General features: G+C 54.0%; 1 protein-coding gene across 3 annotated transcripts in view; it reads left to right on the top strand.

Annotated features, from left to right (window-relative positions):
- ATP6V1C2 (ATPase H+ transporting V1 subunit C2) overlaps positions 1-15,711 on the top strand; it is a 54,481-nt gene extending 38,770 nt beyond the window's left edge. Inside the window, exons 5-13 of one of the 3 annotated variants that reach the window (XM_065891129.1) lie at positions 1,717-1,808; positions 3,150-3,248; positions 3,860-3,928; positions 5,822-5,914; positions 6,028-6,121; positions 8,522-8,659; positions 9,428-9,525; positions 15,030-15,162; positions 15,437-15,711. In XM_065891129.1, coding sequence (XP_065747201.1) covers positions 1,717-1,808; positions 3,150-3,248; positions 3,860-3,928; positions 5,822-5,914; positions 6,028-6,121; positions 8,522-8,659; positions 9,428-9,525; positions 15,030-15,162; positions 15,437-15,526 — 906 coding nt within the window. In that variant the 3' untranslated portion in view covers positions 15,527-15,711. The remainder of the gene's footprint in view (positions 1-1,716; positions 1,809-3,149; positions 3,249-3,859; positions 3,929-5,821; positions 5,915-6,027; positions 6,122-8,521; positions 8,660-9,427; positions 9,526-15,029; positions 15,163-15,436) is intronic. The other 2 variants (XM_065891128.1, XM_065891130.1) reach the window with 2 other exon arrangements.
- Positions 15,712-16,129: the final 418 nt, after the last annotated feature.

Here is a 16,129-nt window from a genome sequence, read left to right as displayed (position 1 = left end):
ACCTTTCTGGATGACCTGCTCTGAGGACTGTAGCAGCTCATGGTAATTCCATGGCACTGAGCTCAGAGAGGTTCAGGAGCTGACACCACGTCACACAGCCAGAGCTGGAACTGGCATTCAAATTCGGGCCAGACGGGTTCCCAAGTCTTAGTTCCTCTCGTTGTTTTGCGGGTTTCTAAACACTGTAGTTTTTCTAAAACTCTGTAGTTTTTCCATGGCTTGTGGTAAAATCAGAAGAATAAAGATGACACAGGATTTTTTGTTTGATGTTTTTTCCTTTAAAAAAAATACAAATGTATAAATCTTATTTTAAAAATCAAGATCTGTGGCTCGTAGCCATGTCAATTTCCTGATTACGATATTGTACTCTTGTTATGTGAGATGTTAGTAATGGGTGAGATGGGTACGTGGGATCTCTCTCCTGTGATCGATAATCATTTCAAAGTAAAAAGGTTCTAAAAATTGTAAAAAAAAATTATAAATCTTATTTTAAAAATCAAACAATCAAAATCGAAAGATGAAAGCCCCGCCCCATCACCCACACGTCCCCTCCCCTCCAATTGCCACTCCCTTTAATCTCCCTAAAGGTAACCAATGTCTACAAGTTTAAAGTGGATCCTCTCATCTATATTAAAAGTATATATATTTCAACTCAAAATTACATATCCTGCAGCTTGCCTCCTTTTTCTGTGTAGTGATTCCTGAGACATTCCCATAGCAGCAGTGGTGTGCTGATCTGTTGTGTGTGTTGGTGCGATGTAAATGTCCCCTCCGCAGCCGAGGGCGGGCCACCAGTGAGGCGTCCCTGAATGTGTTTCCTCCCCGTGGGACCAGCCCTCAGGCACCGTGTCGCTGGCACAGTATTCCGTGGTGTGGGTGCCGTGCTTTGTCGGGCAAGTTCTGTGTTCGTGGACCCTGCTGTTAAACTGTGAGCCAGAAAATCCCCACAGTTTCCACGTGCAAGAGGGGTTCGCCGCTGTCGCTGAGCCGCTGGCTTCAGCGACCTCGAGATACTGATTTGCAGTGATCGTCGTAACAGCTGCTGAGTTTTGAGCACTTCCGTTGAGTTGGGCCTGGTGAGCATTCTTCTTTCACTGCTGTGGATGAGTTAGCACCCCGGCTGAGCAGGTGGGGCACCTGAGGCCAGGCATCTGGAGAGCTGAGCCTCATTTCCCTGCCCACCGCAGGAGGGGATCCCGGACGTGCTCCTGAAACTTCCAGAACAGGGGGATATCCCTAACGTCAGGCTGGTGACCTGCCTCCAAACTGAAAAGAGCCTTCCTACCTACACAGAACAGGAAGGGGCTGCCGTGGGGCACAGCTGAGCCTGGAGACCTGGGTGCTGGTCAGGGCTGGGCTACAGCGGGTCCTCCGAGAAGCCGGGATGGGAGTCAGCCCGAGCTGACCTCTAGCAGAGCCTGAGAGCACATGGAGTTGGGGCCCTGGGGGCCCTGAGAGTACGAGATGGGCTTGAAATCGGGACAAGACTCAGCTTGCTGAGTGATCCTAGAAAAGCCATTAATCCCTTCCCTGCCTCCCGGGGTGAGCTCACTGTAGGGTCAAATGCTGGAAGGTCTGGGAGAGCAGAGGGGAGAAAAACGTAAGCCATCCCGGCAAACGGGCGGGGTGCAGCGTTTTCCTTAAGTGCGCCAGGAGCAATTTGTGGCAATTTTGAAAAGTTCAGCCAACTCTTTAAACTCTTGCTTTTCCAAATAGCAACTGGCACAGATTGAGACGGACCTGAAGTCTCGAACGGCCACCTACAACGCTCTGAAGACAAATCTGGAGAACCTGGAGAAGAAATCCACGTGAGTCTTCGGGGTCCCACGCTCCTTGCAGCCTCAGGGCCTGGCCAGGGCAGCGTCCAAGCCGGGCTCCTGCACGGGCCTTTCAGATCACTGGGTGAGCTGGGTGTCTGTGTCTGAGAGAGACAGCCAGCCAGCTAGATGGACAGACAGACACGGAGACACTCCTGCCTCTTCAGGAGTTACGTGCTGGACAGGGAGGGCCAACAGTAACAGTGGTTAATTGAACATACACGGAGTGAAGGAGGGGAGGGTGAAGAGGGTCCGACAGTCTCCATCTCCCTCTGATGTTTCTCTTTTTCTTCTTCGGATCAATGTTTATTAAGTACCCACCATACTCAGGCCTTATGCTAGGCCCTAAAGATACAAAGCAGAATAAAATATCATTTCTGCACTTGGAGAGCTCACAGTTATTCACTCAACAAATATTTATGGAAAGTCTGCTTTGCGCAAGGGGTGCAGGTGTAAGATAAGGTCTTATAGATAAGACCGGACAGATAAGGTCTGATAGCGTAAGGAGTCCGGGACAGATGGGCACTGCAGGGTGCCTTTGGAGAGGGACCCTAAGGGCCTTATCAGTGATGGCTGGTCGGCATGGGGAAGAGGGCGTGTGGATTCCAGGCGGGGCAGTCTAGAGAGCCCTGTGGGACGGCTTTTTACCTAAAGCTTCCGGCCTTGACTAAGGGCTCGAGAACTCTTTCCTCGGGAAGTAACGTGCACTTGGGTATTTAACCTCATGGCCTACGTGCTGATGCTACAGACCGTCCCAGTAGTTGTGTTTTGGCCCATTGGCTGATACAATAGCCTTGATCCCTGTGCTAAAAATACCATGACCTTGATGAGACAGGTTCCACTGGACACACGTACAAAGCTATTTCAGGTGAAGGTCCCCTGGCTGCTGGACCTGTAAGGTGTGTAAAGTGAAACGGAGCCCTCTTCTGGGCCTGTCTCTGCCCGGAGTGGCCCAGGTGGTGGCGTGAGCCGACCGCTGTGTTCCATTTGGGTAACATAAGCTTCCTGGCGCCAGCCATCCCCTCCCAACAGCCGGTGGCTTGCGCCGGGGCAGCGCAGCTGACCGAGGTGTTGGATTCAGCTCGGGTGACTGGTGATAGGACCTGGGGTCCCGCCAGGCACCGCAGTTCTGGGCGCCCAGACACACAGCCGGGGGACACTTAGCCCAGGGCCCCCACCCCTCCCCAGGAAGCATCCTGAACCTTCCTGTCCCCTGCTGTCCCAACACCTGCATGTCGTGGGAGTGCTGGGGGTCTGGGCATCCCACAGGCCCAGGGATGCCTCTGTGTGCTTTTCTGCTGATCACAACCCCTTTGTCCCACGTGGATTCAGGGGAAACCTCTTCACTCGGACACTGAGCGATATTGTGAGCAAAGAAGACTTTGTGTTGGATTCTGAGTATCTGATCACACTTCTGGTCATTGTTCCCAAGTAAGTGGACCAGGAAGGTGAGTGGTTTGGGGTCTCCATCTGGGTTGGTGATCACAGAAGGAAACTCGTCCTGCCCAACAGAGATGAAGCGGGAGTCCCCCCAGGCTAGATCCGGAGACCTAAACGGCAGCTGTGGGGTGGTCAGGGGAGCAGGTGACAGTGCTTGTGGTGGTAATAGTGACAGAAGCGGTCATTTCTCGGGCATCTGCTGTGTGCCCGATGCCACACGCAGGAGCTCGTTTCCCTCACAACACGCCCGGGGTCAGGCAGGGGCTGTTACTGTTCCCTTGTCCTGCGGCCGGAGAGGTCAGCTGGTTTGCCCACGCTCACACAGGGCCAGGATCAGAGCCCCCAGCAGGAATCTCCTGAGTCCTTCTCACGGCCGCTCCATGGTGCCTGGGGCCTCATGGGGAGGCTAAGCCCCAGATGGGGCTGGGGACAGGGGTCCCAAAGCCCACGGCAGTGCCTCAGGGGATGTTTGGGGCTCTGTCTGGCCCCTAGCCCTGCTCCTCTCAGGCCCTCAGGGAAAGGGGCATGCAGCTTCCTAGACTCTTAGGACACTCCACAGTCTTTTCTGCAAAAAATCACTGAACGATTCTGTACTCTCACAGACCAAGCTATGTACAATGGCAAAAAACCTACGAATCCCTCTCGGACATGGTGGTCCCACGGTCGACGAAGTAAGTGAGACCTCAGCTTGGCCCCAGGGGCCTGGGGTGTGGGGGGGGCATGTGTGGGTGCTCTGGGGCACCTAGCCACCAAACATGCCCCAAGAGCACAAGTGCCTTCAGCCCTCCACACTTGTGCCTTCACAGCCACACACTCAGCCACATGCCAGACTCCCTCCATCTTTTAGCATCCCGCTTCCTTGCCCCGTCCTCCGGGAAGCCCTCCCTGACTACCTTCCGGCCCTCGGGGCATGCAGGGCCTGCGCTGTGCTCTGCTCTGCATTCTCAGCTTGGCCTGGATTCTTCCCCACCTGAGGGTCAATCAAGAGCCTGGCTGTGATGGCCACAGAGCCCGAGCAGGGGAGAAAAAGAGTCTCGACGTGTGGCCTGCTGGGGTCAGAGCAGGAGCGGCCAGTGAGGGCTGGAAAAGTGACAGCAGAAGGGATAGAGGAACATATTTGAACCGTGAATACCACACAGCTGGGAAAATCGACAGTTTAGCGTTACGGGCATGAGCGAGGATAAATCTCACTCTGTGGTGTTAAGCGGGAAGCAATGCAGAAAGGGACACACAGCACGAAGCCATTTATTTAAAATCTAAAAATGGACAAAACTAAACTGTATGTGACTTGGGTAATGCAGGTGCACGGAATTGTGGGTGTTTGAGGATGAGAAACGCCAAACTCAGCACAGCGGTGACCTAGGGGTGGGATTAGAATGAGGTTGGGGAGGGCATGTGGGGCTTCTATTGTATGAAAATTGTTTTATGTCTTAAGCTGGGCAGGGAATACATGGGTATGTATTCTCTGTGCCTTTTCCCATGCCTGAAATAGCTTGCACTTTAAATGGTTTCTCAATGAGTCTTGGGCAGCCCTGCCCACTCCCATCCCAGCCCAGAGGCCTCTGGCCTGGGGCGCCTGCTGGCTCTCCCAGGGTCCCAAACTCACGGGAGAGAGCAGTCAGGAGCTAAACTGAAGGGTGCAGGGCCAGGACAGTCACAGCCTGAGGTCACCAGGGGAGGCTGGAGGAGGAGGGCGTACAGGCCGGCAGAGGAGCTGGCCCTCGACGCTGGCCTGCTTGGCAGGAGCGTTCACTGCTCTCCAATGCTGGCTCTCCATGACCAAGTGCTGGGAACTCCTGCCAGGAGAGGCTGCTTCAGGAGGTGGCTTGACTTCTCAGACCAGAACCCCCAGGCCCTCCATTGTTGGGGGGCACCTGACAGTCTGCTGAGCTTACTCTGGAAAGGTTTCTGGAACCTGGGTCAGCCCCTATGGGTGTGGGCTCGGAGAAGCAGCAAAGGTGACCCGAGACCCTGCTTGGGCCCAGGGGCTCCCATTGTCAGGTCATCTGGCCAGCGGGACTCAAAGACGCTCATGACCCCCACATTGAGGACAGCAACCGCAGTGGTCCTGCATCAAGGTGTGCCAGGGTGACCGTCTCTAATTAGAACATTGTGCCATTGGACGTGAAATGCCCATGTGGGATGGTTTCCACCATCTGGAACCTTTTCCTCTGCTTCGTTACAACCACAGCGCATGAGAGCTGGCGCGCCCCGCTCGGCACAGCAGGTGACCAAGACCTGCGTGCAGCTTCCTCTTGGCCAGTTCATGACCTGGAGCCCACCCCAGATCCGAGCAGGTCTCCAGCGTGTGGGTCACCCCTGGAGCCCTAGCCTGGAGGGTGAGAGAAGGAGAGGAGACGCCGGGAAGGCGCCGGCAGCTGACACCGCGCAGCCAGGAGTTAGGCGCTAGGAAGGGGCGCCCTGGCTTTCTCCACCCTCGCTGCCGCCAGGGCCACCAGGCTCCCCCTGCGGCGACCCACCCCGCCGGGGAGAGGACAGGCTCCTTCCGGCCCAGCTCCGGGGCCTGATGGTGAGTCCAGTGAACAAACGCTTCTCTCCCACAGGTTGATAGCTGAGGACAACGAGTGTGGCCTCTTCACCGTGACTCTGTTTCGAAAAGTGATTGACGATTTCAAAACCAAAGCCAAAGAGAATAAGTAAGGGCTGGCCTCGGTGGGTTTCTCCGGGCTTGGTTTGTCTCCACAGGAGGGGGGTTCTCTGCTCTGACTGGAAGCTTCTTAGCAAAAGCCTCTCCTTTGCTTGTTTTAAGGTTCACTGTCCGTGAATTTTACTATGATGAAAAAGAAATTAAAAGGGAAAGGGAAGAGATGACCAGACTGCTGTCGGATAGGAAGCAACAATACGTGAGTCTATGATACAGGCCCCGAGGATTTTCTTGAAGGCGTTGGCTGGTGCCCGCGCACCCAAGGCCTGGAGCAGAAGGGCCCCGCCTAAGGCCCAGCACCCACGCCAACATCCCTACTAGCCCGGTGCACACTCCTGGGGCTGCCAGACAGGGTCTGGGGGAGGGTGACAAGTACCGGTAACCTGGAGGTGACACATGAGCCGTGAGCCCTGCTGTAGGAGATCTCACCGAGCCGGCACTGCCCTCCGGGAAGGAACTCTTAGCTCCATTCTGCAGAGGAGGAAGTGAGGCTCTGAGAGGTGAACAGGCACTGGCCCTGGGAGAGGACCCCACCTGGCCGCCTGGGGACGAGCAAGGCTGTCAGGGCTCCGGGCAGGAGCGCCTGTGCTGAGAGTGGCAGGGCCGCCGCCTTGGAGAGTGCAGCTGGCCGTCACCCGAAGCCCTGGTCCGTGTGACGTCCAGGCGTGCTGTGACATCCCCGTCACTGGCACCTGTATTTACCTCCCCGGGGCTTTTAGCAAAGAGTGGGTGCTTATCCTAGAAACTTCCAACCACAGCCACTCAGAGCCTTCTCATGTGTGAGGGCAGCTGAGCTCAAGAGAGAGAAAAAACAGATTTTCATTTTTGAAATGTGAATGGTGTAGCCTTGAGAAAGTCGCTCTGTAGAATGGGCACCTTCGGGACTCAGCATCCTTCAGCTCAGAGCGGGGCTGAGCCGGGGGCATGTGTTCAGGTCCCCTGCCCTACAGTCCCCCCAGGGAGGGTTCTCAGAGAAACTTCCAGTTCAGCCTCTAGAGTAGAGAGGAAGGGAGGGGTGAGGAAAGTTGGTGTGTAAACATGAAGCTGTGAGTGTGTGTTTGGGTGAAGAGCCAGTGCCTCCCGTGGGGCTGTGCCTGTGCCCCGGGCCTCCTCCTGCCTCGGGCTGGGGGATTCTGCGCATCCCGCCTGACCTCTCTGGGTCCGTGGCCTTTGCACAGGGACTGCAGACACCTGGTCCCATCAGGAGTGAGAACCAGCCACGGGGCCCCGGAAATGGGGTCCCCAGAGCCCCACTGGATGGACCCATCCCCCTCTGAGGAGGAAATGGGAGCTGATCATATAAAACTGCCTGCGAGGGATCTCAGCCCTTCTGTCCCCGAGGAGAAAGGCACGCGCGCGCACACGCACACATACGTGTGTGGACACGTGTGTGCGCGCCAAGGGAACACACACTTCTTAGATCCACAGTCTGTCGGGCTTGGGCCAAGGCTCCCGGGCCCTTCCTGAGACTAAGGACTGAGCTGGAGCCCTATGGCCCTGGCCTCGGACCCGACTCACCAGGCAGGAAAGATGCTCACCAGCAAGAGCTGAGATCCAAAGGGTTTCCTCCTTCACCCGAGCTCGCCCGGAACCCTAATATCCCAAGAAGGTTCCAGCCTTCTCTTTAGCTGAGCCCTTTCCCCGCTTGCTTTAATCCTGGCCCGAGCCCCCAGCGGTGTCTCTGGAGGGAGCTAGGTGGTGGCACCTTTCACAGGTGACCAGGGGCGAGTCTTTGGCACCCACCTCCGCGCTGGCACAGACCCCCTGGGGATCAAGGTGATACACCCGAGCCCAACGCCTGTGCCTCTGTCTCAGGTTGCTTGCTGGCATTTTTTCGTGTGGTGTAGACTTCCGCTCCCTGGCTCCCCCCGGGAGCCCTGCCCGGTCTCCGTGGAGGGGAAGCGGAGCTCCGAAGGACAAACCAACTTGGAAACTTGTAGTTGCCTGCGAGGCTCTTGCTGGGCGCCAGCGAGCAGGGGTCAGCTGGGCTCAGCCCTACCCCGGCTTCTTAAGAATCTCTTCCCCCCTTTAGGCTTTTTGGAGGTGCACAGGACCAGCGTCCTGTGTCCGTCCTTTTGTTACCGAGGTCCTGGGTGTCAGTTCCCTTTGAGAGCACAGAATGGGATTTTCCCGCTCTTTTGCACCTGTCTGCAGAGAAGGTTGATAAAGGGTCGAATGTGTGCTAACAGCATGTCTGGCCAGTTTTCTGCATGTAACATGCTTAAGTGCGTCCCGACGGCCAAGGAGCCTACTGTGAGCTGGACTTGGGAGACACCCTGACTCAGCCCAGACAGCCCGGAAGGCGGAGCGGGTCGCACCAACGGTCCAGGGAGGGGCAGCTCCTGGCCGAGGCCAGGCCGGGGGAGGGGCTGTGGGCTCTGCCCCTGGAATATGGAAGCCGAGGACTTGAACACCCCCGCCCTGGAGGGGGAGTGCCAGTGGCACCGGCACACCTCCAGTCCAACCAGCACGCAAGTGCTGAGGGTGGGCCGGCATGCCTGAGCCCACCTTCAGGTGCTTTTCAGGCCGTGAGAATGATTTCTGTTTGTTTGTGATGCATGTTTGCTGAAAGATTAATAAATCATTTCTGTGCCTTTAGCAAACTTCCTGTGTTGCTCTTAAAAAGGGATCATCCACCTTCCCGGACCACCAGGTTAAGGTAACCCCGCTAGGGAACCCTGATAGGCCCGCTGCGGGGCAGAACGACAGAGAGAGAGAGAGTGAGGGCGAGGGTGAGGTAAGCATCTCCCCGGGAGCCCTGGGGTTCCTCGGCTCGCATGTCCTCGCCCGCGCAGGCATCTTTGGAGAAAACAAATCCTTGCGTTTCCTGTTATCTACTATGGCTTTTGAGGTCTTAAATTCAGGGATTCCAGAATCATGCCTTCCTCCTAATCTGCAGGGTCTCTTGGGAGCTGCCTCTCCCCCTCCCCCTCCCCCAGCAATGATTGGTGCTTGCTGGCCAGGGTCCCTTTGTCCTGGCTGGCGGTGGCTGGAGCTGGTGATGGGGCAGCTCAGCTCTCTTCCCCTGGGTGCCCGCCCCTGACCCACCCCTGACCTTTGTGGGCATCCGAGGAGGACCAGCCATACCAGCATTAGCGACAGCGGCTGTGGCCACGTGCAGTGGGGCTGTGAGGAACCCCCTGGAAGTGGCGGCTGGTGGATGATGCGGGGACTTGGAGTGGAGCCTTCGAGAAGGGGGGCTCCTTGGCGGCGCGGTGTCAGCCAGAAGCCTGCTGGCTGCCTTCTGAACGCCCCCCGCAGCCCGGTGGGTGATGGCCCCATGCGTGTGCTGGCTGGCAGGCCCACTGAGCTGCCCCAGCGCCAGGTGCCCTGGAGAACGTGGGCCTGGGCCTCACCCTGGCCTCGTCGGACCGACTCGCTGCTCCTGCTGGCCCCTGGGCGTTTCTTCTCAGCTCGGGGCTTGCTCTGTCAAAACCCACGTCCTTTGTTGGCCGGGCGTTGGGTGGAGTGGCCGGGAGGGGTCACCGCACTCCTGTCCCTGCAGGGCCCGCTGCTGCGATGGCTCAAGGTGAACTTCAGCGAAGCCTTTATTGCCTGGATCCACGTCAAGGCCCTGAGAGTGTTTGTGGAGTCTGTGCTCAGGTGCGTGGACGAGACGCCCGCCCTGGGCTGTCCTGCGGTGGGCGGGCGGGCGTAGCCAGCTCCGGGGCCACCTGGGCTCTGCCACCCCTCTTCTGGCCCCTCCAGCCTCCTCTGGGACGCGCCCTGGCTTTCCTACCCTTTTCCTCTGCAACTCCTGGCTCTTGGCAACAGGCTCAGGGTTTCCTCCGTCAAATAACCCTTCCCTCAGTCCTGAGGGCCCCTGCTGTCCGGTGCTCTGGCCCTTTCCTGCCGGTCATGGGGCTGGTGTCCTGCTGCGCCCACCCCGTCTGCACAGCCCACCAGGGGCCAGTGGCTCCTGGAAGAAACACCAGCACCGACCGTCTCCATCCTTGAGCTTTGAGGCCTAACCCTCAAGGCCGCACAAAAAGTAAAACCCAAACCAAACCGAACCAACAACAGCTAAACTTACTTTACCTTTTAAACGCAAACTAGGTTCACTATTTTGTAGAAACTGTAGGTAATCCCAAAGAGTGAAAGCACCAAGAGGAAACACTGCTAACATGCTGGTGTACCAGCATCCTTCAGAGTTTTGGGGTTTGTTTCTTTAAATCTGCAGACATGCGTAACTGTTTTTAACTTATTTTATTTTGGACTATAGCCGATTGACTGTGTTGTGATAGTTTCAGGTGCACAGCAAAGGGACTCAGCCATACATATGCATGTGTCCATTCTCCCCCAGACTCCCCTCCCAGCCAGGCTGCCACACAGCATCGAGCAGAGTTCCCTGTGCTCTACAGTAGGTCCCTGTTGGTTATCCCTTTAAGATACAGCAGTGTGGACATGTCAATCCCGAACTCCCTGACTGTCCGTTCCTCCCACCCTTCACCCCTGGTAACCACAAATTCATCCTCTAAGTCTGTGAGTCTGTTTCTGTTTTGTAGATAGGTTCATTTGTATCATTTCTTTTTAGATTCCGCAGATATGCATAATTTTTACAAAATTTTTACAAAAGTGGGATCAAACAGGAAATACGTGTTGAAGCCTGCTTTCTACTGTGTTTGAGCATATCCCGTGTCCTGAACTATGGGGGGGTCTTGGCAGCACTGCTCACGGCCGCTGCCCCCTTCTCCCAAAGCTTGGCCTGCTCTGGCCTGCAGGCTCCAGGGCCCCTCGGCCCCTCTGGGGTGGTGTTGCTGGGCCCCTTCCGCCAGGCTGACTGCCCTGCTCTCTCTTTCCTGCCCAGGCTTCCTAGGTCTCTGCTGCTGTGTACTTCCCGACCGGCTTCACTGGGTTCCTGACTCATCTTCCCTCGCCGTCCCTTCCTCCTGATCTCCGTTTCTACCGGTGGCCTCAGGTCCTTCCCCAAACTTCAGGGCCCACTTGGACACCTCCGCTCCCTCATCCTCACGTCCCCTCCCACCTCCCTGCACCTCACGCACCCCTGACAGCGCTCCATCCTGCCTTTGCTTTCTCTCCCGCCCAGCTGTTACTTGGGCCCCTGCGTTCAGTGCATCCTCCACGTGGCTGCCAGTGTGGTTTTGTCCAAATACAGACCGGCTCTGAGGGTGGTTCCTCACCCTCTCAACCATCTCAGACCCCTGTAATGGCAAGGATTGTGGCGCTGGGCTGAAGGGACACTGGAACCCAGAGTGTTCCAGCCATCGACATTGTAGACGGGCCCCAGTCTGTCCCTGCTCACCTTGAAAATCAGGAGTTCTCAGGCCCAGTGTGGCAAAGCCTGCCCATCCTTACAGGATGCCCATTTTGCTCAAGTGAGAGGTCAAGAGGGACGTCCCTAGTATCTTGTTTAAGCTCGGTAAAACTGAGTATACGCAAAAATAATTCCTTTCAAAACTATCAATGTATCACATTTTCAAAAACGACTTTTTATTTCTCCTGAATACTTGTAATACATGAACACTGTAAAAAAAAAAAATTCAAGTTCAGAAATATGTACTGTGGAAAGTAAGTTCCTTGCAGCCCCACTGCCCATAGATCATCCCAGTTAATGGTTTCAAGACTCTTCTCATCCCCCAAATGTCATCACTTACACTTAACGTTCCGCAACTTGCTTTTTTCGTCTGCTTTGCGTTATAGTCTTATCAGTATGCATAGAGATACTCGCTCCTCCTTAACGGCTTTTTCATATTCCATCGTATGGAAAGAGCATAAGCTAAGAAAACAGATGTTAAACCAACAAGTTGATTAGAGCAGACGGGTAAAGTTCGCCTGTTTCTTGACCCTCCGACCCCACGTAGGTCTTCTACCCCGGTTCGCACTTGTTGCTGTGTCTTTCCTCAGAGCTGGTTCTGTCCTTTTTCCCTACCCTGAGAGCTGGAGGGGAGGGCTGGGGTGACTTGGCCTCACTGCCTGTCACCCAGCCCAGAGTCAGACAAAGAGGAGGTGCCCCACGTTTGTGTCCTGAATCAAATCAAAGAGAAGCGGACCAGTCCTCAGCTGAGGAAGTGCTGGTTCATTCTCAGGGTGAAGTGAATCAGGGGCTTAAATCGCCAAAGGTGAGAATGGAAACGGGCCCTGGGTGAGTGGTGGGACCATGGCGAGACCGGAGAAGCCGGTAGCTGGGTCATTAGTCTGGATCTTGGGAGAGGTCTAGTGGGGAATGGATATTAGGGAAGCACCAGTGATGATTGATGTGTGTGGATGGGTTCACCTACAGAGTCGCTTAGAGGGAATGTACCAGCATTTAAGGATTGGAAGCAAAGAAGCCTGTGTGATGTCAGAGGCCGGAGGAGGGAGAGGTGGGTGAGTCAGGGATCAGAAGGTTAAGGCTTTAGCTGTCTCTGGGATGGGGCCGCTGGGAGGTCATTGGTGTGGGCAGCTCGAGTGTAGTGGCTGAACGATGCTTGGGTGACATAGGACACTGGGTGCTCTCGGATGTGGGGTGAGAGCAGAAGGGAAGTCAGGGAATTTTTAAACAGGGCACGATGGTGCCATGTTTGTTTTTTTCTGGACATGTAGAATTTTATTTTTTAACATCTTTATTGGAGTATAATTGCTTTACAATGGTGTGTTAGTTCCTGCTTTATAACTAAGTGAATCAGTTATACATATACATATATCCCCATATCTCCTCCCTCTTGCATCTCCCTCCCACCCTCCCTATCCCACCCCTCTAGGTAATCACAAAGCGCCGAGCTGCTCTCCCTGTGCTATGCGGCTGCTTCCCACTAGCTAGCTATTTTACATTTGGTAGTGTATATATGTCCATGCCACTCTCTCACTTCGTCCCAGCTTACCCTTCCACCACCCCGTGTCCTCAGATCCATTCTCTACATCTGTGTCTTTATTCCTGTCCTGCCCCGAGGTTCTTCATAACCACTTTTTTTTTTTTTTTTTTTTAGATTCCATATGTATGTGTTAGCATACGGTATTAGTTTTTCTCTTTCTGACTTACTTCACTCTGTAGGACAGACTCTAGGTCCATCCACCTCACTACAAATAACTCAAATTTCGTTTCTTTTTATGGCTGAGTAATACTCCATAGTATATATGTGCCACATCATCTTTATCCATTCATCTGTCGATGGACACTTAGGTTGCTTCCATGTCCTGGCTGTTGTGAATAGAGCTGCAGTGGTGCCATGTTAAAGGGGAGGGTGGCGGCTGCAGAATTCCCAGCACGGAGGGTGCAGGTGGAGGGCTCACCGCCAGGGGGCCCGGAGGGGAAGGAGGCTCTTCTACTGAGGCGTCCAGGAGGGGGCAGCAGGGGGGCGGCCTGGAGGAGGAAGGAGCGGAGAGCCGACCCGCCGTTCCTGGAAAGCAGGTTCTGAGCAGGATGGGGAGGTGTTCACTAAACTGACCTGGAGGGAGGACTGGCAGGGAAAGGGCTGGAAGGATCTGGAAGAACGTGCAAACCCTGAAACCAAGAGGGGAGTGGGCTGAGAAAGGGGTGCAGGGCGTGGAGGCTGGATGAGGGGCGAGGAGCATTCGTTCAGCCAGTGCTGATGGGGTGCCTGTTATCCGCCGTGCACTGGGGGGCCGTGAGTGAACGAGACGGATGCGGACCGATGCCTGCAAGGAGCTCACAGGCTGGTCAGGGGTGGAGAGCTCAAAAGACGGGGTCCTTGTTCAGAAGGATAATCTTCCAGAGCAACGTGCCGATGAATACAGTGGGATGACCGGATTGGAGGGTGGCAGAGGCAGGTTCTGTGTCCGGGTAGCAGTGATGGTCTAGCAACTGCATCTGGGAGCTGGAATGCCATCTCCTGGCATACATGTTGCCTGGTCTGTGAGATTGGTGACTGTCGCCCTTTGAGAAGGCTGCAGACTTCCCTGTAGTAAGCGGGAAGAGCTGCGCTGGTGAGGTCGAGGGTGTGGGGTGGGTATCCAGGGCACTGGGAGCTCGGGGAGGAAGTTCAGGAGGGAAGGCAGGGCGAGGGTAACTGTGCGTCCGGGTAATAGGGGCTGGAGAGCTACGACCCTGTCCTCAGCGTCATCTGGGTGACCAGAGCTTTGGTGACAAGGAACAAAGAAGGAATGAGGGCGGTCCGCTGGGCCATCCTCTCACCCACGATCTAGCCCAGGTGCCCCCGCCATCCCTGCCAGCATTTGCCGGCCTCTGTGGCCCTCGCCTCTTGGGTTTGGCGGGGCCCCGCTCACCCAGTGTTCTAAGGCAACGGGACTAGGTGCGTCTTATGCTTGGTTACAGTGAAGCAATTAACAAATGGCCCTTTCACGTATTTACTTCACCTTTCTGCAGATCCACCAGGAGACCTCAGGACTTAGTGAACACTTTGCACCATTAGCAGCCAGAAATGAGGACGGGAGAGCCAGGGGCTAGTGTATGGGCATTGACTGAGAAATTAAAACTAAGTAATACTAACAGGTCAGGCAGTAAAAGGGCATCTTAAGGCCAGCTTTCACATGCTGGGCTCCGGCATGAAGAAGCACAGGTGATAAGTATCGAACATCCAAGCCTTTGCTCACTGGTAGTATAGACATGTATTTTAAAAACATTGAGAATCACAAAATGCATGTTTACTGTTTATGTAGTACTCAGTGTAAATATTTTAAGTGTTCTGAGACACCACCACAGGAAGAGCTGCCAGCAATCGGTCTCAAAGGTACTCATGCATACAAAGTCCATTTAAAGTCCTTTCTGTCCTCCCAAAACTCAGCAAAAGGAATCCACAATCTTGATAAACCAGATTTGCGTGTGTGTGCGTGTGCTGCTTTTTTCAGTGGAGAAAAGTATGTCAGCTAAGCTGGGTTTTAGACGAAGGCTTTGGAGTCAGAATATTTAGTCAAACAGCCTCCATTCAGCTTGACCCCTCACCACCTGATGACACACGCCCCGGAGACCCCGTGGCTCTAGACTCAAAAAGCTGTCACCATCAGAAGTGGGCGAGCATATTCTAGAGATCTTTCCATGCACAAGGATCTAGCAATTAGTCTCACTTCTGACCGCAGACATTCCACTCGAGTTTTCTTTTCCTGAGCTATGTTGCCTCGTTTTTCATTCTTACTACAGTGTCAGGTTCATTTTACTCATATCTGCAGTAACTCCTCTACACTTTGAACAGGTATGGATTGCCAGTGAACTTCCAGGCGGTTCTCCTCCAGCCTCAAAAGAAGTCATCCACCAAACGTTTAAGAGAGGTTCTGAACTCCGTCTTCAGACATCTCGATGAAGTTGCAGCCGCAAGTATATTGGATGTAGGTATATTTTTATCCAGAAAGAGCTGCCTTTCTACAGTAAGGTCAGCCTCTCCACGTGGGAGGTACTTTCCAAAAGTGGTACCTGCCAGACTGTTAGGAAAATCTACACTTCACAAATGTGAAAGTTTAACAAGAGGCTGTGTGTGTGTTTGGGGTAGGGGGCGGACTGTGGGGCAGAAAATACAGTCAATGCCTAGAGAGCTTTCCTCAAACAGAAAAGTAAAACAAGAAACGAGTTTATGCACTTAGAACGTGACCATGTCTTTTGCAGGCATCCGTGGAGATCCCTGGATTGCAACTCAGCAACCAAGACTACTTTCCTTATGTCTATTTCCACATCGACCTTGGTCTTCTTGACTAGAAAGATGAGCCGGCACCGCTAAACTTGCATATTTGTGCAAATTACCACAGACACTTCTTTCCTTTAGCCAGAGAAGAGTTTAAGTATCCTACAGAATTTAAATTTTTAGAGAAATATTGCTCACAAAAATTAGTTACAGTTGTATTTATTTTTTTTAAGTTACAATAAAGAAATGTTCTCAATCCTTTGAATTGTCTCTTCATTTACATGCTAACAGAATTCAAAGCTTCACTTTTCTGAATGTTTTACATAAATGGGGACTTCCTATAAACTGCTAACCTGCCGCTTATTTCACGTCTTAAGGGACATTTTGTGAGGGTTTAATAATAGCGTATTAAAAACCGTGGGCTAACCGTATAACCAGCTGTATACCCTAGTAGTCGCTGGTGATGGCCCAAAGACAAGACAGTGGGGGTGGAATGCAGTTCTCACTTGACAAACCATTGTTTTTCATCCTTCTATATAAGCTCGCTTTACGTTTCACACTTACAGTTGAAACTCAGCCTTGCAGGACACGTGTAAAATCTGTGTGGTGGCAGGCATCCAGATGGTGTCGTGTGAACCACAGGTTTACAGGGAGGAGAGACATCAAGGTCATCCCTT

This window comes from Phocoena phocoena, chromosome 14, assembly GCF_963924675.1.
Source record: "Phocoena phocoena chromosome 14, mPhoPho1.1, whole genome shotgun sequence".
Lineage (NCBI taxonomy): Eukaryota > Metazoa > Chordata > Mammalia > Artiodactyla > Phocoenidae > Phocoena > Phocoena phocoena.
The sequence above is the reverse complement of the archived record's forward strand: the minus strand, read 5'-3'. Positions and strand labels throughout refer to the sequence as shown.